This window comes from Aedes aegypti, chromosome 3 (assembly GCF_002204515.2).
Source record: "Aedes aegypti strain LVP_AGWG chromosome 3, AaegL5.0 Primary Assembly, whole genome shotgun sequence".
NCBI classification, from domain to species: Eukaryota; Metazoa; Arthropoda; class Insecta; order Diptera; family Culicidae; genus Aedes; species Aedes aegypti.
This window is the reverse complement of record NC_035109.1, coordinates 254,124,941-254,149,354: the sequence shown is the minus strand read 5'-3', so window position 1 is coordinate 254,149,354 and position 24,414 is coordinate 254,124,941. Positions and strand designations below refer to the sequence as shown.

The window sequence follows — 24,414 nt, the reverse complement described above, 5'->3', positions numbered from 1 at the left end:
TCACGTTCTTTGGCTAAACTTGCTCTTGTGGCCATGCGCTTTATGGTTCCTCCAATAGCATCACAAGGACCTTTGCCATGTGACGTAGCAAAGAAATGCCATTCTGCATCAATTCCGTACTTTGATTTAAATTGACATAGGCTCGAAAAATTCTTACGGTTTTTGTACTGTGATGCTGCTCCATCAGACATGAAATATATCTTTCTGATTTCTTTATCCTTATCAACGCGTAAAAAGTTAATCATTTTGGCAATGAACAAATTTACACATACTGAGTCGTGTCTTAAATCTTCGGAAATTATAATAAAACTTAAATGTTTAATTTGCTTACTTCCATTGTAATAAATAACGAATGGATGAATTGTATCTTGTTGTACGTTCCAGTGATGGGACTGCACTTCATCTTGCAATACAAAGCTATAGTTTTCAGAAAAATCACTAATGACTAAAAATTCACCATCTTGTAATGTATTTTTCGTATTTTTTAAAAAGCGGGATTGCTCTGTTTTAATAAAGTCGTGAGGAATTAAACTTTCTAATTTCAAGCAAAAAAATGACACAAACTCATCTACAGGTTTTACAATAGTTTCTAGGTCACACCTATCCGTGGTCACCCATTGCTCAAATGATAACTGATTAATATAATTTTCTTCAAACTCAGCGAATAAAGTATTTTTCAATGATGAAGAATCTGGACAATCCGAACAAGATCGTAGATAGTAATTTGATGTTGTATTTTCACACAAAAGACTACCAGTTAACATTTTAATATCCTTTGATAAATTGATTCTTTTCAAACTATGTAAGATTAGGTTAATATTTTCGTGTGTTGTGCACACACAAACATTATGTGTTCCTGAATTTAATAGAAGCTTGCATTGCCTTGGACGAAGGCTTGCAAATGAGGAAAAACCTACCTTAATATTTTCGTTAATTTCCTTGAAGCGTGTATACGCTTCTTTCAAAGTAGTCATCATTAATCGTTTTTGGATTGCTTGACGCTTTCCATCTTTTTTACAGATACATAATCTTTTTGGCCAGGCATAGCTCTACTTACTTCATCGTCTTCAAAATATTGAATTATTTTTTTCTTTTGTCTCATCTGTTAATGAAGTACTCGACCTAGCATTTTTGGTTGCAGGACAGTTATTTTTGAATTGTTTTGCCTCTTTTGCTGTATTTCTATTGGTTTTGAACTCATCAATGGCGTCTTGAATAGACCACGAGCTTGGCAGCATCGACAAAATCAATAATTTTTCTTTCCTTGTCGTGGCTAGATTTGAGAAACTTTCCTTCATATTCATACTTACCTCATCGTAGTCTGTATTTTCCACATCCTCAGGTCCTAATTTGAAGAGGTTTCTTCGTACAGCTTCGTTGATTTCACGGTATTTTTTCTCGGGATAATTGACGTAACCCATCTTCGTCCATTTAATCGGAGTCACTTTTATTCCAGCTATCCCTTCGTTGAAGCGTTCGATGTTGACCTTCTGGATGCACTCATCTTCCGATTGATTTGATTGATTATCAAAACGTTTCAACACTATTGAGAGAATTTTTCTTCAGTTACGTACAATAAAAAATATGACACTATCAAGACTTTAGATCACAACACTGGATCGCGTCTAACTTTCTAATAGATGCTATAATAGTTATGAATAATTAAATAAAATATCATGAAAACAACTTGTTAACCTCATGTGGTACCCTTAACAAAAAATTCAGCAACAAACTGCGGTCCTAAAAAAAATTAACAATGAAAAAAAAAAATTCACTAAGTGTCAAATTTGTGAAATATTTGAAATGTCATAACTTTTTTGTTTATTGGCTTACCATCACCAAATTTTTATGGTAGATAGCTAATATAATGGACCGTTTTCCCTCAACGTTGGTATTCCGATAGGGTTTTGAGATATTTGAGTTTTTGTGACAAAAATGATGTTTTTTAATGCAAAAAAATTTTTTTTTTACTGTGTGTATTTTTTTTTTTGGAATCTTTATTTATTTGTCTAACTTTGTTTCTTTAGTTGTCTAACAATCGAACGAACCGTTTTTGCTGTGCAGCTTTTTGAATATTTTTGAACCACTTTCACATACACCCTTTTGAAAAGTTAGTCGTGACTCAACTTGAAGATTTGATATCGGAAAATGACGATTTAGATGGAACTGAAAAACTGTGCAAAGTTTCAGATATTTTTGAAATGGTCGATCAGAATCGACTTGCATGCCTCCGTGGAATCCCTCTTTTACATAATGCACATTTGGTGCAGGGGTGAATCTCATCCACCACCTCGAAGGTATCCTCGTCTATTGTGACACCGCTTCCTAGGCGGGTCCAATCGCGCTCAGTTCCGTTAACCAGCATGTACTTTGGTTTTGATACTTTTACCATACTTTTGTTAATTCGTGTTTCAAGCGGGTGAACACGAATACTGTTTCAATTTCGTTTAATGACGTCTGTGAAGCAAACAAACTGACCGGATCTAATGCAAATCGTATTTTTACTGTTAAGCCTGGCTCTCGGCATGATATCTTCAAGCGCAATATTGAACAGTAGGCACGAAAGTTCATCACCTTGTAGTAATCCCCGGTGGGGTTCGAATGAACTGGAGTGTTCATCCGTGATATTAACGCATTTTTGCTTACATCGTTGTTCTTATCAATCCTGCCAGCTTCCCGGGGAAGCTGTTCTTGTCCATGATCTTCCATAGCTCTACAAACCTTAAACATATAGTTTACATGTTGTCCTTTATAGTAAAAAATGTTGTTTCTGTACCTTCGAGAACTCTTTGATTATTTTTGTAGATCTGAAGTCTGGAGAACAGGAGTACACACACTAAGCTCTTACGGTGAATTTCACCGTAATCTCAACAGCTGAACAGTTCGGTGAAATAAAACACCGTAATTCTGTCGAAATTTTACGGATTGCGGTGATTTTTCACCGAATACTGTAAAAATTTACCGTTTTCCGTTAATTTATTTCACCGAACTGTTCAGCTGTTGAGATTTTACAGGAATCCGTAAAATAATTTAAGTGTGCAGAGTTATGGTAGTAAGTAAAATAGTCATTCAAATCAAAACTTGATAGAATATAATTAAATGAGTTCGTACGGGTATCCAACCTAGGTCACAATTCAAAAAAATGCTGATTACTTCTGTAGATTTAAAGGCCGAAAAACAAATAATGTCCAATTTTTCATTTATCAGGTTCATTTGACTAATGCTACTGACGAAACGCAGATTAAATCTCGCCCTAAAAACCTTTCAAAACCACGTGTATATCTTGTTGTTACTGAGAAAACAAACGGATTTACACGATATTTAACAATACTACATACACTCTTAAAAATAATGAAAATTACTGTGGACGTAATTCTGGTTATGACTGAATGATACATGATGTAAGTGATGGAACGACACAAAAACGTGTCCTTGAAGATGTGTTGAACAAAAAATGTAATTTTACATGTTAGAGGACACGAAAACAATGGGACTGTTATCGATATTTCCCGAATCAGACACTAATGTAATTTCAATCCGACACAAATTTACGTCATTTGGCTCGCTTCTTTTATGTGCATCCAAAAAGACGTAAATCACAACATTTTTTGGTACTGTGTAGCTAAAAATATGTTGTAAATTTAAGTTTATTTTCATGCACATATTTGGAGCATCAAAATAAACGTAAATTTCAACGACCAATCCTTTATTTTTCAATTGAATTCACGATCATGTAATATTCAACTATTTTTAGTTGAAAATTAAATGTATAATAATTTAAATTTACATGATACTGTAATAACACACGAATTTGATTTATTTTTACAGTAAACTTTAGTTTACATCACATTGAAAATTAAATATTTTTTTCGTATACGATGTAGAAAGATTATCCTCTAGCTCCTAATGGTGATTGTTTTTATCTTTGTCCATTTGCTAAAAACAACGAACTTCATGCTCGGTTATCAAAGACTTTTAGGGCGAGATCATAAGTTATGCGACAAATTCCTGGCCTATCTATCTTCTATATAAATAAAAATGGAGTGGTGTTTGTATGTCACGAAATTAATTGAAAACGGGACAACCGATTTGCACAATTCTTTCACTGTTGTCTGCTTGAAGGGTTCCGATGTGTTCGTGTGACGAAAAAGTTTAGGGAAGTTTTCGGAAAATTTGGTTAAACGGGGGAGTACTAATATGTCATTTTGTATGGGAGGTTCCATAACATTTTTCAACAGCCTACTTGATGGCAAGACCAAGTTTGCCGAGACCACTAGTATTTGAATAAAATTTAATATTCTTCAGTAAACTCACAGACAAAAAAAACGTAGAGCATAGACAGAAAAAATCGAAATCATCGTCACAAAAACATTATCACCAAATGCTGATCGCTGATTCGTCAAGACCTAGATCAATCACCAGTGAATTGACCAGATTGTTGGACATTTACAAACACCTTGTTGATAGAAAAAGAGTTAACTGTTACGTCTGTTTACCTGTAGTATAATAATTCATTTTAAAAGAAACTTAAAGCTTACTTTATACCTATATAAATATACAACCTTTTTCTGATTTTATGGTTAATCTAAAATACACACAAACCATACTAATGAAAACATGTGCAAGCAAAGTATCTTCGATCGCTCCAATTGATCGAGAACCCCTGTAATACACTGCAATTGATGGATTCTAACAAGTTAATGAGTCCCGCTCACGATACCGGTTGTAACCGTCATCATCGCGATGCATCGTCTGAAACATGTGGACCTTCTCGGAAGCTAGGCAGGCAGCGTGCTGCATTCAGAGCGGTGGTTGATACACGGTGTGCAGCTGAGTGAAAAACAATCGACCAATACAACTACTATCGAATGTTTCAAACGAACATAGAACATGGTGCAGCTAAAAATAGTTAGAAACGTGCATATTAACGGTGCTGCAGTGTGATTGAATTGTTAAACATGTATAATTAAACCGATTAGATTGGGATGCTTCTTCCAGATGAAGATTAATGAGCTCGAAAAAATGGAATTGAGGTTTTAATTAATGTTACAAATGTTGTTTGTTTCATTTCTTTTAAAAATCGCAGATATTTCGATCGGCGGCAACAGTGGTGGAGAAAGCAGCAGTGGCAGTTCCAACGGCAACCAGGAACCACAACGTGCGTGTGCGGTGTGCGCACTCGTGGGCGCGTGTGTGTGTGCGTCGAGAGTGACTGGGTGTGTGGCAGAGCAGAGCACACGCCTCACGCGTCTCACTGTGCTGGTGGCCATCCGGTTGGTGCTAGCGGGTTGAAGGTGTGCATGCGAGGCGAACACAGCAGCAAAGGGGTGGTGAATTTGCGTGGCTCTGTGTATCCATGGGAGGGCTAGTATGTGGTTGAAGACGCACTAGTGTGTTTCTGTTACTCAAACTTGAAACCATTAAACAACATCATCAACAAGAAGAAAAGTGAACCAATAGACGGTTGTGTGACGAAGAAGCGGAAACGCTTAGCACGGAAGAAACATCCGAAAACGCGGAATACCAACGAGAGGACGGGCGGACGACGGGTGGTGGCAGTTATTAAATCAAGAAAAACGGATTCTGTAAAACAATCGCATCTCAGTTAGACTGGCTCGGAACGGTGAAGCACGGGGGGCAGAGTCTCCCGATACGTCACCGGAAGGCGGAGCCACCTGCTGGTGGGCCCCCTGGTCAGCGATGGGTTGCTTCGGATCGGCCGGATCGAAACAGTCGGATTCGAACAGTTCCGAGGACACAAAAAGTCAGAAACGGAGGAGCGATGCGATCACGCGGCAGCTACAGAAAGATAAACAGGTGAGTATCGATTGATAAATAATGATTTTTCATAAAAGCGAAAACATTTAAAAATTAACAAACTTGTTTTTAAAATGTTCTGGAAAAAATATGAAGTTGGTGCAATCCCATATTGGAAAATAAAGTCACTATATGAATTTACAACCCAAATATGAACTTCAAAATGTGAATAGGGCAAAATATATCTAGTACGTTTCTAAACCGGATCAATTTAACTTCATATGATGGTATTGTAATGCCTTTTGTTTTAACAATAAAAACTCCGAAACCAATATCAAAATTCGTATGTAAAGAAATTTTTAGTCGAGACACTTATCGATAAATGTTCAATTCATTCCTATCAACTCAGTTATAAAGTAGAACTGCTGGAATTGATAATCGTTTCATAGCCAATATGAAAAGTAACAGGGACGTGTTTAGTAGTGTGGGACAAAATTTAAATTCTCGCTCCAGTCCACTTTTTGGATTGCATTTAGGTCCCATACCAACTGTGTAAAATTTCAGCTCAATCGGCGAAACTATATTTTAGCGCCAGCCGTTCAAAGTTTGTGTGGGATTTACTATGGGAAAACTTACTTTTGCAAAGAAAAATCGCCAGAGGTCGCCCATTGACCTCTATAAAAATTCTAAACTCAGAACTCGATAGGTATTTCTATGATGAAGAATATTGCCGAAGACCGCACTGGTGTTCAGAATTTTTATAGACGTCAATGGGCGACCTCTTGCGATTTTTCTTTAAAAAAGTATGCTGGCGCTAAAATATAGTTTCTCCGATCGAGCTGAAATTTTGCACAGTTGTTATGGGACCGAAATGCAATCCAAAAAGTGGACTGGAGCGAGAATCTAAATTTTTCATATAACCGTGTCCCAGGCTAGTTTTTAGTCTTCAAGTCACCGTAAGTTGCCAATCAATCACAAAGCTGACTAGAGTCTACGCATTTAAAAATGGACCTTATGTTAGATTACTCAACGAATTCGTTCTTGGTTCTTGCATTGAATAATTGATCAATAACATTAGATAAAGTAGGTCAATAAATATCCACGAACTTCAGATTTTACGTAAAGATTCCCGCAGTTTAAGACTAGCAAATAATTGTTGGATCGTGTAATTGTGCTGCTCATGTGAGCTACTACAAAGGCTGGCGTACATTACACTTTTCTTTATGGTCCTTAACGAGTCGATTTCCAGTGACAGGCAGCTATACCTACTAAATTTCTTTTCTATACGCTTTCTTCTTTCCGTCTTTCTCCTGACATCGCCCCAATCATGGATGATGAACTTATTATTGCCCATCGACAGGTTTACAGAGCCACCCATAGACTGTTACTATTAGGCGCCGGTGAATCCGGCAAGTCAACAATCGTAAAACAAATGAGAATATTGCATGTCAATGGATTCTCCGACACAGAAAGAAAGCAGAAAATAGAGGATATCAAAAAGAATATCAGAGATGCCATATTGGTGAGTGAAATTTAGATTTTCTATTGTGGCTAACTTTGGACTGATAAATATACTTCTTCCTTTACAGACAATTACCGGTGCAATGAGCACACTAACACCTCCTATTCCATTAGAAAAGCCAGACAACCAGGCGAGAGTAGACTATATTCAGGATTACGCTTCAGGTAAATGCAAGATCCATACCTAACGACATGTATATGGGTATTGAGTCAAAGTTCTTTGCCCCTATGTTTCTCTAAATATGCCCTTGAAATCATAGTGGGGAATCTATATCCTAATTTATACATTGAGTTTTTTATTTTTTATTCTAAAGTGGACACCTTACTTATGATGCTCCTTTTCATTCATTAATCAAATAGAAATCGGTTTTCCGTTCCTGCTTATGTTCAACTACTTATTATTGGTAGGACTTTAAAACTACCAATAATATTCCAAAAAACTTTGATACTAGTTCACTCTAGTGATTTATACGTTTATGGTGAAAATTTCTTAAATACAATTTCAATACATCTAGTAAAAAAAAGAGATGGTAAAAAATTGTTTAGTGTACTAAAGAAACTATAATCGAAGCATGAAGAGCAAAACTATTAGTTTGAAGCGCATTCGAAATAATAAATTTTACTTATTTTTGTCGTTTATTGAAAAATCCCATACTTATTCATACATGTGCGCACTTTCACCGATCGGTAAGTGTTTTTCTCCAGATATTTCTTAAAGTTACTTACAGTCGGAGCTCGTTATAACGACAACTTTTATAGCGACAAAAGCTCTCTATAGCGACATTTTTCGGTCCTTGAAAAATATTTTAATGGTATAATTGATCTCTATAGTGACATTTCTCTAATACGACGGTCCCTTGCGATGTGGTTATAACAAGCTTCGACTGTACTTGATACTTGATGGGCTACAATCCGCTACGTTGAATGTACCGTTTTGATTCATATTACGGATACTTAAGGCCTCAGTGAAGTATAACTTATTAGAAAGCATATTAAATTAATAATGCTGTATGATTCCACCTCGCTATCGAGCCTTCAAAACAATTAACTTTCGAATGGTGAATGAAGATTTTGATTCTACAACATGAATAATTTTAAATAAATAGAAATGTGTGGACTTTTCTTGATTCTTATTCCAGAATTCTTTTGTCTCATATTCCAGACACTTTGATTCGAATTCCGGATAGCTCATCAAAATCATAGATCGAATTTTTGACTTTTTAATTGAGATCGGCAAACAACTAAAGAGGCGTCTATGGCAGTTGAGCATTATAAATTTTCATAGATATCTATGGAAAATGTTGACTAAAACGAGCCTCGAAAGTGAGAACTTTTGAACGGCAAAAATTGAAACATTTCGTGTGAAAAGCCAACGTGTGCGCGGCCTATCACCAATCCGACGGCCTCGTCCGGGATCTGTACCGAATATTATTTTTGCTTGTCGTTCTTCCGGCATTCGTACCACGAGACCAGCCCAACGCAGCCTGCCGTGTTTTATGAGCTTGATAATATCCACTTCTTTATATACTTGGTACAACTCATTATTCATGCGACGCCGCCAGATTCCATTTTCTTGTTTACCGCCGAGTATTGTTCTTAAAGTTACTAGTTTGGAAATGATAAATAGGCAAAAATGCGATTCAGCAATGAGACCAATTTTTAAGATTTCTATTGTGTTTTGGAGGTATTGCATCAACAATTTTTGGAGCGTAGGGTTTCAGTAGTTGAGATTCATTCTAGACGCTTTTTGCAAATATATCTTAGATGGATATACGTTTTGTGCAGTCCGTCAACAAGTTTTACGTCTTTAATTCATAGTGCGCCTTCAAAACACACAAAATCATTCGATTTATCCCGTGAAATACTCATTTGGGTTATCCTTATGCCTATAATGGACCCCGCTGGGATTCATAATAGGAATGTTGACAAATTTGAAGTTTCTTATTATGGACCCTCCAATTGATTCTCATGTTATCCGGCGCGCTGCCGACGTGCCTATTATGGACCATAGGGTTACCAGACGTACTCTTTTGAGAGTACATGTACTCCTATTTGTCTTAAAAGAATGTGTACTATTCGTTTTGCTAAATAGGCTCAATTGTACTCTTTTGTAGTTATTACTGGCGATTGCCGAACAAATCAAATAATATTTTGAAGAAACCAGATATTTCCCATGAAAACAGGTATCGAACGATTTTCGTTAAATTATAGATGGTTCGAATTGGTACGATTTGCTCAATAATGATGAGCTCATATATCTCACTAAATATAGATATATGTGACCTAACGGTAATACTATTGTTAAATAATTAGCTAACTATTGATGTTTAGTTCATACCTCATTATTGATTATTGATTTAGTTTTAAACTATTGGGAACAACTTTTGCTCAGGCACTTTTATTAGAACGTCGTTTTCAAATGGTCCAATGGTTGAACACAGCTGTGGGAATGGAAACTTTGAAATATAGTGCCCAAAAGACGAAAATAAACTATTAAACTAATCAAGCCTGTGTCTTCTATATTGCTTCAATAATTCCCTAGAAAAACTTAATTTGATGACAATACTCGAGATTCTTTTCAGATCCAAGGTTTGAAAAAGTGCTCTTGTCAGTTCTGGTTTGTTGTACAAACCTGTATATTGTTCTACATTTGGTGGTATAAAAATAATTGATAGACTATAGTATTGCCAAAATTCGAACGGCTTTCTTTACGTTAGGCGTCATTATAAAAAAAAAACAAAAAACGACTGAACAAATCTATTCACTAATACAAAAATGATCATAACAAGGAAATTCAGATAAACACGTTAGTAAAAAGAGCATTTTCAAAATTTTAAGCTATCAGGCAAAGTTTACTCTTGAGTACTCTTTTATAGAGTTCGAAAAAATGTACTCTTTCCGGTAAGAGCAAATATGGTAACCCTAATTATGGACCCACCTGGAATTTCATATTATGGACCCTTGTGTGGCCGAATTTACAAAACTGTTCAAATGCATTTATACACTTCAGGCCAAATATTTTGAATGAAGCTGCTACCTAACAATGCAATCGAAGTTCCCCCGGTGGATTTTATAGGACTAAGGTCGCTTTGAGTGTTAATTTTATGTTTTTCTGTAGGGGTTCCATAATACGCAAAGGGTTCATAACTGGTATCGACATATTTCTAGAAGTTATATGATAAATTATGGATGTAATACTGGTGACACGCCTCCCTGAAAAATCAGATATCTCAGCATCAGCATCTCTCCATCCTCGGCTCTGCCTCACGCTCGTCAAATCACTTGATCCGCTGCGCTGCACGCCTTCTTGTACCAACCGAATCCTAAGCGAACACCATGTTTGAAGGGTTATGGTCTGGCATTCTTGCAACATGCGCTGCCCATCGTATCCTTCCAGCTTTGGCCACCTTATGGATATCGGGTTCACCGTAGAGTTGGGTGAGCTCGTGCTTCATTCTTCGCCGCCACACACCGTTTTCCTGCTTACCACCAAAGATCGTCCTACGTCCCGACGTTCGAAGACTTCAAGTGCTTGCAGGTCCTCTTCGAGCATCGTCCACGTGTCATGAACGCAGATGACTACCGGTCTTATTAGTGTCTTGTACATGGTAGGTAGACGAACTCGTGGGCAACCTCGAACGTATCTTTTATATCTATCGTAACACTGCTACCTAGGCGGTCCTGATGTGCTCGGCTCCACCTTCTAGCATGTACTTTGCCTTAGACGCATTCACCAACAGTCTAACTTTTGCTGTTTGAAGCAAACAAATTGACTGGATCTCGTGAAAATCGTACCCCGGCTATCAACACATTCTAGCGCAATAATGAACAACATACACGAAAGCCCATAGCCTTGTCGTAGTCTTCGGCGGGATTCAAACGAACTGGAATGTTCGCCCAAAATCTTCACACAATTTTGCACACCCTCCATCGTGCTTGTGAGCTTCTCAGGAAAGCTGTTCTCGTCTATGATTTTTCATAGCTCTACGCGGTCGATACTGTCGTATACCGCTTTGAAATCTATCGAAATCGATGTGTTAGGACCTGGTATTCACAACATTTTTGGAGGATTTGCCGTACAGTAAAGAACCGGTCCGTTGTCGATCGGTCGTCAACGAAGCCGGCTTGATAACTTCCCACGAACTCGTTTACTACAGGTGACAGACGACGGAAGATGATCTGGAATAATACTACGTGCCACATTAAGAATGGTGATCGCTTGAAAGTTCTCACAATCTAGCTTGCCGCCTTTCTTGTAAGTGGGGCATATTACCCCTTCCTTCTGCACCTCCGGTAGCTGACGAAGGCATTTCTTCCGTTATCCCGTCCTTCATTGCCTGTGCCCTCAGCGCCATTGAGGTGTTCGTCGAAGTGGTGCTCAACCTTTCGATCAGCTCACGTTTGTGTGTCAAGATGTTCCCATCCTTATCCCTGCACATCTCGGCTCGCGGCATGAAGCCGTTGCGTTGAGCTTCTGATGGAACATATTTGTTTCTTGAGACCGGCACAGCTGTTCCATCTCCTCGCACTCCATCTCCTCCAGGCGGCGTTTTTTTCCGAAAGAGGCGGGTCTGCTGTTGCCGGTTCCGTCTATAACGTTCTGCCGGGTCCCTTGCTGCAGCATGACCGCCCGCGCTGCATTCTTCTCCTGCAGAATCTGCCTACATTCCTCGTCGAACTCATCGTTCCTTCGACTCCGTCCCACGTATCCGACGTTGTTCTCAGCTGCATTTTTGATGGCTGCCTTCACTGTTCTCCAGCAGTCCTCAAGAGGGGCTTCATCCAGCTAACCCCCTTCCGGTAATGCAGCCTCGAGGTGCTGCGCGTCCGGTTGCTTGAGCCGCTCTAGGTCATACCGGGGCGGCCGTCGGTACCGTACGTTGTTAACGACTGAGAGTTTTGGGCGCAGTTAAACCATCACCAGATAGTGGTCAGAGTCGAGATAGTCCTGACTTCGATAATGGCGGAGAAGTGCCGTCCATCAATCAAAACGTGGTTGCTTTGTGATTCTGTCTGCTGTGCTGGAAGTAGGTGCTACGAATGGCCATATTCTTGGTAGGCGATGAAATCAATTAGTCGTAAGCCGTTTTCGTTCGTCAGCCGGTGGGCGCTGAACTTTCCAATAGTCGGTCTGAATTGCTCCTTCTGGCCAACCTGAACGTTTAGATCTCCTATGATGATTTTGACGTTGTGGCTTGGGCAGCTATCGTACTCACGTTCAAGCTGCGCGTAAAATCAGTGCTGGGCGGAGTGAGGGCCGTGCACGTTTATTATGCGGAAGTTGAAGAACCGGCCTTTGAGCCCCAACTTGCACATTCACTCATTGATCGGCCACCACCCGATCACACACCTCTGCAAATCACCCATCACTATAAAAGCTGTTCCCAGCTCGTGTGTATTGCCGCAGCTCTGGTAGATGGTATGGTTACCTCTAAACGTTCGCACCATTGATCCCTTCCAACACACTTCCTGCAACGCCACGATGCTGAATCTGCGGTCCTTCAGCACGTCGACGAGTATACGTGTGCTCCGATGAATTGAGAGATTTACAGTTCCACGTACCGAGCTTCCAATCGCTAGCCCCTTTACGTTTCTGTGGACTTTGCCGATTGCACCGGTTCGGGACATATCATGATATACAACATTCAAAAAACGATTTTGAAAAAAGAACCTACGAATTAAGAATAACTTGGTCATTGCTTTTCGAATGCGCCATAGAGAGTTTTGATTGGACGTGTAAACACAGAGATATGGACAAAACACTTTTGTATGTTTTTAGGGGGTGATCCCAAATCTTTGCACGGGAGTGCATTTAAATACGATAATAGTAAACCCTTTATCACAGACTGTGTCTGTGCCTGTATTATTTGGCAGGGAAAGGGAATTAAACTAATGAGATAACAAATTGTCATTCCAAAGCACGGAAGTATTGATAAAACATATAAAATACGAAAGATTCGGTTGGATTGGGAAAACATCTAGGCTATGCAGCATAATTTTGGTCGGATTATTTTTACCCAGATTGCTATGTCTTCCAGGTCCTGATTTCAACTATCCACCGGAGTTCTACGAGAATACAGAAGAACTGTGGAAAGATCGTGGTGTACAGCAGACCTACGAACGGTCGAATGAATACCAATTAATTGATTGTGCTAAATAGTGAGTAGTCACGTTTTCAACCTAACCTCAACTGAACTCCACTGCGCCCACTTATGGTCAATCTCAATCAATGATATGCTGTTGCTTGTTATCATTTTGTTTTCCAGCTTTCTGGATCGTGTTAGTGAAATCAAACAGCCTAATTATACTCCAACCGAGCAGGATATACTGAGATGTCGTGTCTTAACGTCGGGTATATTCGAAACTAGGTTTCAAGTTGACAAGGTTAATTTTCAGTAAGTTTCGAAGTCAAATGTTCATACCTCAACATAATTGTTAATATGTTTAAACATTCTATTAATTTTCCAGCATGTTCGACGTTGGCGGTCAGCGCGACGAACGACGTAAATGGATCCAGTGTTTTAACGATGTCACTGCAATCATATTCGTGACAGCGTGTTCTAGTTATAATATGGTCCTGCGGGAGGATCCAACGCAAAATCGGCTGAGAGAATCGCTGGAACTGTTCAAAAGTATTTGGAACAATAGGTAATTTGGAATTATTTTGCTTTTTTATATATCAATACTAAAATAAAAAGTGTTTCGACAGATGGTTACGAACAATATCGGTCATATTGTTTCTGAACAAACAAGACTTGCTGGCGGAGAAAATCAAAGCTGGTAAAAGTAAACTTTCCGACTACTTTAGTGAGTTCAATCGTTACCAGACGCCCGGTAAGTTTAACCAATCATGGATAAAACTTATTTTTGTTGCTAACTGCGAGTATATTTCAGCCGACGCCGTTTGTGAGATGGGCGAAGAGCCAGAAGTGATAAGGGCAAAATATTTCATTCGAGATGAGTTTTTGGTGTGTATTAGCATTAGATTACGGTCATGTTAAATTAGGACAATCTATCACTTTTGTAATCTTTGTTTTAGCGTATATCGACAGCCAGTGGCGACGGTAAGCATTACTGCTATCCGCACTTTACCTGTGCGGTAGACACAGAAAACATCAAAAGAGTTTTCAACGATTGTCGAGACATCATCCAGCGGATGCATCTGCGGCAATACGAGCTGTTATAGGTGAGTTAAAAATATGTTTGATTTCCAAAATTTTACTGAAGCTGTGTCAAGCCGGTCCACTATGGGCGATCAGGAAAAATGGCTTGTCCTTATAATTTTTCCTTGTAATATATTCCATAGTGAACACTTCTATTGAGATATTCCTTGAATATTAGAGCAAGATTCGTTGTGGATTCGTTGATACAGTACATCAAAGTTAGTTTTTTTTTGGGAAATATAAAGGATTCAGGGCAAACACAAAGATATACGTCGAATGAAATGCATTATTGTAATATTTTATACAGATCTTAGAACACAATTCGAAAGTTTACTCAAAAAGCTGTTTTAGAAAAATTTAATGAAATAACAAGTCGTACTATTGTTCGGGTATGTGTGAGGACTACACTGAAAATTTATATCCGATTTCTTATTCAATCTTTATACATCTCATTCTTTTTTTGTCTCAAGTTGTACCAGGTTAAAATTTGTTCTCAAGAGTAGTTTAGACTGTTAACTAAAGTACTGTGAAGAATTTATCTGCACACTGGCACTGTTTTTCATTTAGGGCTTTTTGACTTTTTTCAATATTTTTAACAATGTTCCTTCAATAACAGCAAAATAATTGAAAATTTCAAAATAATTCTTGTCAAGTCATCATTTTCATGAAAATTCTATTATGTATTTATAATAGTTTTTGCAACGCTAATCGCATAGGCGGCCTATGCGGATGATTTGTAACAAACTCTTTATTTCGATTTAGGCCCTATTCAAAAGTTTGACTTGAAATCTATATGGAAACTGCACATAGTGGACCCTCATCTCTTTTAAATGATCACGTGGTTTTTGGATGGACCCTATTATTTCTTCATCATTCTCACCGGAAACCCCAATGCTCTGAGAAGACAAGACAATTTCCAACCCGAGAAGATCCACTATACACACAAGGGTGTCATGATCGTAGCCAAAGGGGGGAAATGGGGACCGTTGCCACCCCTCCCCGGCCGACGAAAAAAATCCAACTAGTTTGCTGTGATCGTTTATATATTGAATATTTAAAATAATTTTTCAAATATTATTATCTAATATTCATATTTATATAAAATTGCATCATGATAAATTCAATATATCATTCTTGGAGTTCAACTTAAAATCAGCACACTAAAACGAATTTACATAAAATTGAGTACAGTTCGCACAAAACCGTGCTATTGTGGACCAACACATCATGTATGCAAGTTCAAAACATTCTGAAAAACTGCTGCTTTGTTTTTATTTTCCGCGACGTATATAACACATGAAGATGCTTCGCAACTTGAGGCTTCCCAGTGTAGCATGAAATTTGTAAAAGTTAACCATAAATCAGCACAATATAGATTTTTCAGAATGAGCCAAAATCACACACAAATATGTTGGCCCAGAAAAGTCCGGTTTTGTGTAACTTTTTTTAAGAGAGAGACTTGTGCCAATGGCTGATGGAAAAAATTTCGCCACGGAAATTAATCTTGTGTTTAAAATTCCCAATATTTATTTTCAGCATTTATCCGGAGTCCGCAATCTATCATGAAATAAAATACTCGCGAGCTTCAAAATGCTGATTTGCTGTCCTACTGTCACTAAACGTGGCAAGAATGGAAGAAAGGACGTTTCCCCGAAATGCGAACTTTCTTCCAAGGGTGAAATGAATAATTGTATCGAAATGAGCAATCAGTTCGATGCTCTAGACAAATTTTCCGAACACCAAATCGAAGCAGTCTCTAGCCCAGGCTCTTTGATTCAAGTGAGGAAGCAAAGAGTGCCGCCTATCGTGGTCAGTTGTTCCGAATTTGCGGAATTTAGGCAGGAGTTCTTGAGCTCCATTAGGGGAATCAAGGTCTCCTTCCAAATCGCAAAGAAAGGGGACTGTCGCGTTTGCCGGAAACTCTTAAAGATCGCGAACTTCTTCTCAAACATCTTGAAGAGAAGAAGCACACTTCAAGTGAAGCAGTCCAAGTTGGTGTAAAATTTACTAATCAAATTGTTATTGGATTACGTTTTTCTAATGGATCCAAATAATAATTTGAATATTTTAAATTGGAATGCTCGTTCTCTGAATGGTAAAGAGGACGAGCTGTTTAATTTTCTTACAGCTAATAACGTGCATATAGCAGTTATTACCGAAACGTATTTAAAACTTGGATCTAATTTTGAAAGAGATCCTAGCTTTTTTGTTTATCGTAATGATCGACTTGATGGGGCATGTGGGGGTTGTCATGTGTTGCAATCATCATTCATAGGCGTATAAAACATCAACTGTTTTCGTCATTTGAAACTAAAGTTTTTGAAACTTTAGGTGTTTCTGTTGAAACACAGTTTGGTAAATATACTTTCATAGCTGCCTGTTTGCCTTTTCAATGCTCTGGACAGCAAGTTAATTTGCTCCAAACTGACTTGCGAAAATGGACTCGTAATAAGTCAAAAATTGTTGTCATTGGTGACTTTAATGCCAAACATCGGTCATGGAATAATTCTCAAAGTAATTCCAACGGCAGAATTTTTTTTTTATGAGTGCTCTTCAGGATATTTCTCAATTCAATACCCTGATAGCCCTACGTGTATTTCCTCTTGTAGAAATCCATCTACGATTGACTTGGTCTTAACCGACTCTAGTGATCTTTGTAGCCAATTAATTACTCATCCTGATTATGATTCTGATCATGTCCTTGTTACATTTCAAATATCTCATGAAGCAATTCTGAATCCTATCAGCTCCACTTTCAATTATTTTCGAGCCGACTGGAATACATCTGAAACGTATGTTGACTCTAATCTTGATGTCATCATTTCTTTAGAAACTTAACTTGATATTGACAATGCTATTGAAACTTTAACAAATTCCATTGTTGAAGCCAGGAGCATTACAATTCCAAAATGTGAAGTAAAATTTGAATCCGTGATTATAGACGATGATCTTAAAGTCTTGATCCGTCTTAAAAACGTGAGGAGAAGGCGATTTCAACGCACTCGCGATCATGCTATGAAAATTATATGGCAGGATTTTCAGAAAGAAATCAAGAAACGTTTTACACAATTAAGAAACAAACATTTTGAAAATTAGATTTTTCATAATAAATCTTATTTTTCATAATAAATGTCGAGTCTAGTACACGACACTGAAGACGGCCTTACAGTTTAGGTCGAAATACGCGTATCTGTCAAAGGATACAAACTCTAGTGGAATTAAATGGTATAGTACTAAATTCGTTTTTTTCATCTACTTTTAGATTTTTCAATTGGACTCTGGCTCTAAGCCTTTTTGGAAATTATCTAAAATTTTGAAAAAAAAACCTCAGAAGCCAATACCGGCATTGAAAGAGGAAAACAAATTATTACTAACTAATTGCGAAAAAGCTCAAAAACTTGCTATGCAGTTTGAAAGCGCGCACAATTTTAATTAAGGATTTACTAGTCCAATTGAAAATCAAGTTACTCAGGTCTTCAAAAATATCCTATAAAATATAAAATATATTAAGAACAAGCTTTTGATATTCAAACAAATTCAAACAATCTTCTATTGCCACGATTAATGCGTTATATGTTTAGGTTAAGTTAGATTAAGTAAATTGAAAACGTTTTTTTTTTCTCTTATAAGCAGGTTAAATCAACTCACCTGTAAAAAATCTGAACTGCTGCGGCAAATTAAATGTAATTAATTGTTAACAAAATGTCTAGTGTTCAAGTTTGATGTTAGTACGACGTGCTACATTCATTCATGATTATAAAAATCATATCATATGTCAGAAAAGCGAGATAGAAAATTGGATCAAAAACAAGGCTGGTAAAAAGGTATGAACACTTGCATAAAATTTAGCGATTCAAATATATTAAATGACTATCAATCGTTCCGATAAGTAAAAGGACTCTCCCTCAATCATAATAGCAAAAAAACCTTTCTGGGCTTTTGCTCAAAAATTAGATTCTTCAAATTTGGAAGGACGATTTTTTGGATTGAAGCAAAAAATAAGCTTTTGTACCGTCAAACATTTCGAATGCATTGCAGATTTCATGTTGTGTATGAACTTTTGATGAAGTATGCATATTCTCAGATATTGAGGGGGTGTCCATTTCGCCCCGTATGTTCATTATGCCCCTAATCCCCCTATGTGGAGTTTTGAAGAAAATTTCTATATTTTGTAGAAAAAGCATATAGAGCAATAATAGAACAATGAAAATAGATTTTTGCCTATTATTGCGGTATCTGTAAAACACATTTATAGTCATTTTAAATATTGCTAGAAACATGTTTTATATTATTAAGATACTATTTCGTGATATTATATATCATTTATACACTTATTCCTTTAAACAAAATATTTCTGTTTATCTTTACATTGTAGTTTCTCATATTTACAAATATGTATATTTCAAATAAACACAATGTTTTACCAAGGGGACGGACCTGGTGTAGTGGTTAGAACACTCGCCTCTCACGCCGAGGACCTGGGATCGAATCCCATCCCCGACATAGTTACTTATGACGTAAAAAGTTATAGTGACGACTTCCTTCGGAAGGGAAGTAAAGCCGTTGGTCCCGAGATGAACTAGCCCAGGGCTAAAAATCTCGTTAATAAAGTCAAATCAATCAATCAATGTTTTACCGAAAAATCACTAAAAACTGGGGGAAAATCGGTGCACATGCTAAAAATACGTTGAAAATTAAGATACAAGCAGGGAAGCAGTCTTTTGAAATTGCATTGGTTTGGTGAAAGTTAGTAGAAAATCGATGTATTTAGAAAGCACAAAAATTATAGGGTTTACTTGAATCAACAAATTCTTTTATTTTCATAAGGTGGAAGAACCTTGTCTATTTAATTTGACATTGGCCAGCTACGACGGAAGAGGAGACGAAACCGACAGAAAATCATTCGATTCTGTTGATTGGTTTTATAATCGTGACCCTTCCTTAGAGTGGTTAGAGTCCGCGGCTACAAAGCAAAGTCAAAATTTCAAAATTGATTATTTTACCTCACTAAACCCCAGATAAAGGATAGTTTGAACACTTCACTTTGCAAAATAATCCAACATTTAGGTTTAGGACACTGAAATACGGTTGAAATTTCAACACCATGCTTAGGTCCTCCATAATAAATACCCTACTGTAGGTGCAAAGGGGCTTAAATTTTAATCAAAACTATTTGTTTCGTTTATGTTTTGGGCCTTGACCATCATGGTAAACAATATTGTGTAATAGTTTATAGCAGAACGGCCGCAAAAAGTCACTAGTGTGACTTTAGGGCAGTGCTGTAAAACGGTGAACAGAGTCTGTTCATGCACAACAGAAAAATTGTACCGCATCGGTGGTTCCTTTTGTGCGATTGCGTTCTTGCTTTCTTTGCTCACGATCGCCCGAACCCAAATACTGTAGAGGGCATCGCATCATTTTATTTTGACATGCATTCACGCATCCGATTCCCTGTGTTATTTTTACAATAACACCATATATCGGTTAATTTTCTCAATACTGTCGAACTTTAGTTTGTAATCTATCTATTATAATTATAATTCACCCAATTATTTACAAAAATAACTATGAAAAGGAAAAAAGAACGGCTGTGAGCAGACTCTGCTCATCCAGCAATCACGTTCTTTTGACATTTGTTTTGTTCTGGTTCTCCGACGCAAGAATCTGTGAGCAAATCGGTCGCTGTAATATATTTGGTTCATTTTGCGTAAACGGCATGATTCCTTTAGGGTATAGTGCTTTAGGGTACTATTTACAAGGGGAAAATCCATCATAGGTAAAGCTCTTGAAAAAAACACTAGTGGTATCATGGAATACACTCCTGTGCAAAAGCTTAGCTTAAAAACATACAAAAGTGTTTTGTCCATATCTCTGTGATAACACGTCTATTGCGCATTTCAATGGAAATTAGTCAATCTCACTTCATAAATATTTAGACAAACACATGTTTTGAATTTTGTTTACTAAATTGTTACTTAAAGTTGTGACATTTTTCAAAAGTTACATTAAAAGAACATGACTGTTTTCTCAGCATTATTGGATCAATCAAGCCAATGCTTCATCTTTTTGCTCTACTTTTGCCTTTGCCTTGGTGAAATGAATTTGATAAGCCGGATAAGCCATCTAACCAGATTTGTGTCACCTACGGCATACTAGAGGGACTGCCTCCTCGGTGCTGGCACGATACCAAATGAAAAATTAAATACTCTAATTATTTTCCAAAAAGTCACCATGACGTAATTTTCAATAAAAATGAATGCTGGAGACAACACTTAAAAATTCAAACAAAGTATTAGCCTTCTTAGCAAACCAGTTGGTTTTGGCATTTTTTTTTATGCCCCCGTCTGACTTTGGCCATGAATACAGAATAATGTAACCTAAAACTTTTGTTATTAATATTCGTAACAACTGTAAGCTTTACCTTTAAGCGACTCATCATGTTTGTTTTTCTTTTCTTTTTTCAGATATACTTAACAATTTTGATGCAACCTGGTCGTCTCATTTTAGTTGTGTCTACCGTAAAAATATCAAATCTAGCCAAACTTTACTAATTTTATAATAAAAAGAAATATTGATTAATTAATAATCAAAACAAAAAAAACAGAAACCTATACAGACTAAAATAAAAAATAACCGCAGAATAAACAAAAGAATCATGAGACGTACACAAAGTCAGTGAGTGATTTGCGTTTGAAACCACGCATACAGACGGATACACTTGTTCAAACAATCGCATCAAGGATCGATACAAAATCGCGCCGTATCGTATTCCCTACGTCGCGTGTTCCACTAAACAACCGATCTTGCTGAAAAAAAAAAGTGGATCGTGTTGGTTAAAACAGTCAGCGACGGCAAAGGTGACACCGGATAAATGATTGCCGATACTGAATAATAACCTGTAGTCAAAAAAATCAAATTACAACCTATATGCACACAAAAGAAAAGTAACGTTGAGATATCATCAATCAAAAAAAAAAAAAAAGAATGAGCTAGAAAATTCGCAGTTCAAACGTAATTGTGAAATTAATGGAAGGAAATTGATGATACCAGAAACAACTGCATACCACACAGTAGTCATCGTCGTTACTATTAAATTATTAATGCAAAGCAAATATGTGAACGAAAAAAAAAACTTTGATAGAAAGAGAAGAGTAATGATCGGTGTGTTATATAACGCAGAGTGTATGAAAGAGATAGCAATGATTCACCGCCATATAAAATTTAAACAGACAACAATGAGAAAACACACACAAAAACACAAAAATGCTTACGGCCCTTTCAGCGAGTAAAAAAACAAATAATGATGATACAAGAAACATATGTGTGTGTTGTGTAAACATAACTAGTGAAATACAAAGAAAAGGAAGTCATGTCGTCGTTGTCATGCTATAGAGTGAAGATCAGAAACTAAGTCTTAGTAATCTGTGAGCTGTTTTCTATTTTTTGATTTATTTTAGTTTTTGATGGAAGGGTAGTGAATATTAGAGGTAAACTTAACAAACATCCGACACAAACAAAAAACCATGCATACATACACACATTGTACGAGAGATCAGCTAGGATAAAATCACATCATATAATAGAACAGAAAACGACATTGCACGAAAGCGAGGTAAGTCATCGTAGAAGAAAGAAGTTATTGTTAATAGAGCAGAATTTTTCTTTTTTTTTGTTTAGGAGAAATGCTTCTAAATTCGTCCAAAAATGATTATATGCGCTCTTGTTGTAGAACTATTTTCCAGTATTTTTAATTATCGTAATCTGTATACACATTTTATTGAATAACAATGTATCATATATATTTTTGTTTTAGAAAATTTTATCATCCTTGTTGAATCCGCTTTAAAAAAGAAAGAGAGAAATAAGAAGAAGTGTTTTATTCTTTATTTACGTATTTAATAATTTATGATGTAGATGTTCTATGTTCATTATGTGACATACGATAGTGAAAGGAGTTACAAAAAGGAAAGAAGTATGTGGAAATCTTAGAAAAAGTAGGGTAATTTTTCCAATTAGCCGCTTAATAATGAACGAGAACAAAACATGCAGAAAACAATCAATAAAACATCGCTGTTCCACAGTGAATTGCAAACAGCAACCACAACAAGTAGGGCATTGATTATAGTATGCTTCTGACGCAGAGTTATGTATAACCTAGAAAAGTTTTCAAAAGTACACGGATCTGAATCTCGGAACCGACAGATTAGACAAATGCGCACGGCAAAGTTTGAGGAACTGGAAAGGGTTTAACCACCTATACTAGAAAACATTACAACATAGTGTATGTGCTGCAATTTTGCGCAAAGGCATTTTATTTTCTATATTACTTAGCAACATTCGTTAACAAAAAATATCATTTTAAATGTTGGTTCACCTTCACGACAGTGGAAATAGGAGACGCAGTCTAAATGTAGCCTTAAAAATTGGTTGAACTTTCCCTCCATGATTATTCGGGCTGTTCTTAGTGAGTGACGTTACCCAAGTGACTATCAAAATATCAATATGCAGCTCTTGTCACTCAACACAAGAATTAACTTTCATTTATCCTTCGGCTGCCACTACCTAATTGCTTCGCTCGAAACTTGTAGTAAACATACATCACATGCAACAAAACAAAGCACTTCAAATGTCCAAATGGAAACTTATTTAGTTGAAACAAACATCGCAATTCACTGTTACTGTGTCATATATATCATTGGTAATTTATGCTTAGGAAAAATGTAATACCTTGTTGCAATATTTTATTTTACCCTTTTGTGTTATACTAGTTTTAATTATCAAAAGATCACCAATGAAAGTCTCGCATCCTATAATGAGAAATCTCTTTTTGATTTGAGAGATTGAGTCAACGTCGCAAATGTTATAACAATTACAAACACCCACAAAAAAAGCTTCGCAATTACATCCACCCACTGAGACAAACACATGCATCTGTCACACAGTAGATTAGAATGGGAGGACAAGTTGTGAAGATTCCAAGAAAATAACGCGGGACAAGCTGTTAAACGTTAAAAAATGTTATTTATTTTAGCCCGCTAACGAGCCACCATCTGGTCCATCTTTCTGCTTCTTGCTAATAACACAGCCCTCTCCAGAGCCCAGATAGATTTTACTGTAAAAGTTTCTTCATTTTCTATGCGAAACTAGCGGTAAAGTGCGAGTGATCTATTCTAGAGACGGAAAAGGAATACAAACACAAAAAAGTTACAGTGAGGATTTGTCCCAGTGTTTGGTAGTTTTACCATTAATTTTAATTATCAGTATATCGATCAAATTCAAGACAGCGTGTCGAATCATTTCATGTTTTGAAGCCATAAATATCATTAATAAATTGCTGGGAAAACCACCAAAAACAATGATAAATTCTCAGTGTGCTGTAATCCACAACACACAAGAGCAGAAAACAAATAAAAAACACAAGTGGAAATAAGCAACCACAGAGAAGGTAGGATGTAAACGTGTATAACTCTTTTATATAGTTGTATAGATTATATATGAAGAAAAAAATGGAAAAATCGATACAAAAACAAAAGGACAAAATAGTCATACCTATAGAGAGAATGAGAAATACAAAATCGCACAAACAGAAGATGAAATTCTAATTCAAAATGTGGAAATAAAACAAGCAGAAATGTGAATATTTTATTTTGTTTTTTATTTTGTTTTCTTCTTCATTTCCCTTTAAGTAGAATGGATGGTGTGCAACCAAACGGATCTGATGGTTTGATCAAAACTCGAGTGTACGGGTTTGAAGTTTTGCTATAACCAATGTTTGCAAGAAAAAACTTCGTTCATCAACGTCATGTTGCCGATATTGATTTAACTCGGTTATTGCAGGAACGGTAAACATTAGACGTAACTATTGAACCACACACAACACGGCGCCGGTGACGCATAATTTTATTAATGACCATAATTCGAAAAAAAAAACCGTGACAACATTTATTAGTTCAAAGCTTTTCTTACCTTATTG

The 24,414-nt window shown here is 36.8% G+C and overlaps 1 protein-coding gene across 6 annotated transcripts in view; it reads left to right on the top strand.

Moving 5' to 3' along the window:
• The window catches only part of LOC5563900 (guanine nucleotide-binding protein G(s) subunit alpha), an 87,274-nt gene extending 63,195 nt beyond the window's left edge, over positions 1–24,079 (top strand). For all 6 annotated transcript variants that reach the window (XM_021853099.1, XM_021853100.1, XM_021853103.1 and 3 more), the window contains exons 2-11: positions 5,087–5,817; positions 7,118–7,279; positions 7,347–7,443; positions 13,317–13,437; positions 13,545–13,673; positions 13,747–13,926; positions 13,988–14,112; positions 14,173–14,246; positions 14,318–14,464; positions 20,906–24,079. In XM_021853099.1, the coding sequence (XP_021708791.1) occupies positions 5,701–5,817; positions 7,118–7,279; positions 7,347–7,443; positions 13,317–13,437; positions 13,545–13,673; positions 13,747–13,926; positions 13,988–14,112; positions 14,173–14,246; positions 14,318–14,464 (1,152 nt within the window). In that variant the 5' untranslated portion in view covers positions 5,087–5,700 and the 3' untranslated portion in view covers positions 20,906–24,079. The remainder of the gene's footprint in view (positions 1–5,086; positions 5,818–7,117; positions 7,280–7,346; positions 7,444–13,316; positions 13,438–13,544; positions 13,674–13,746; positions 13,927–13,987; positions 14,113–14,172; positions 14,247–14,317; positions 14,465–20,905) is intronic.
• The last annotated feature ends 335 nt before the right edge of the window (positions 24,080–24,414 follow it).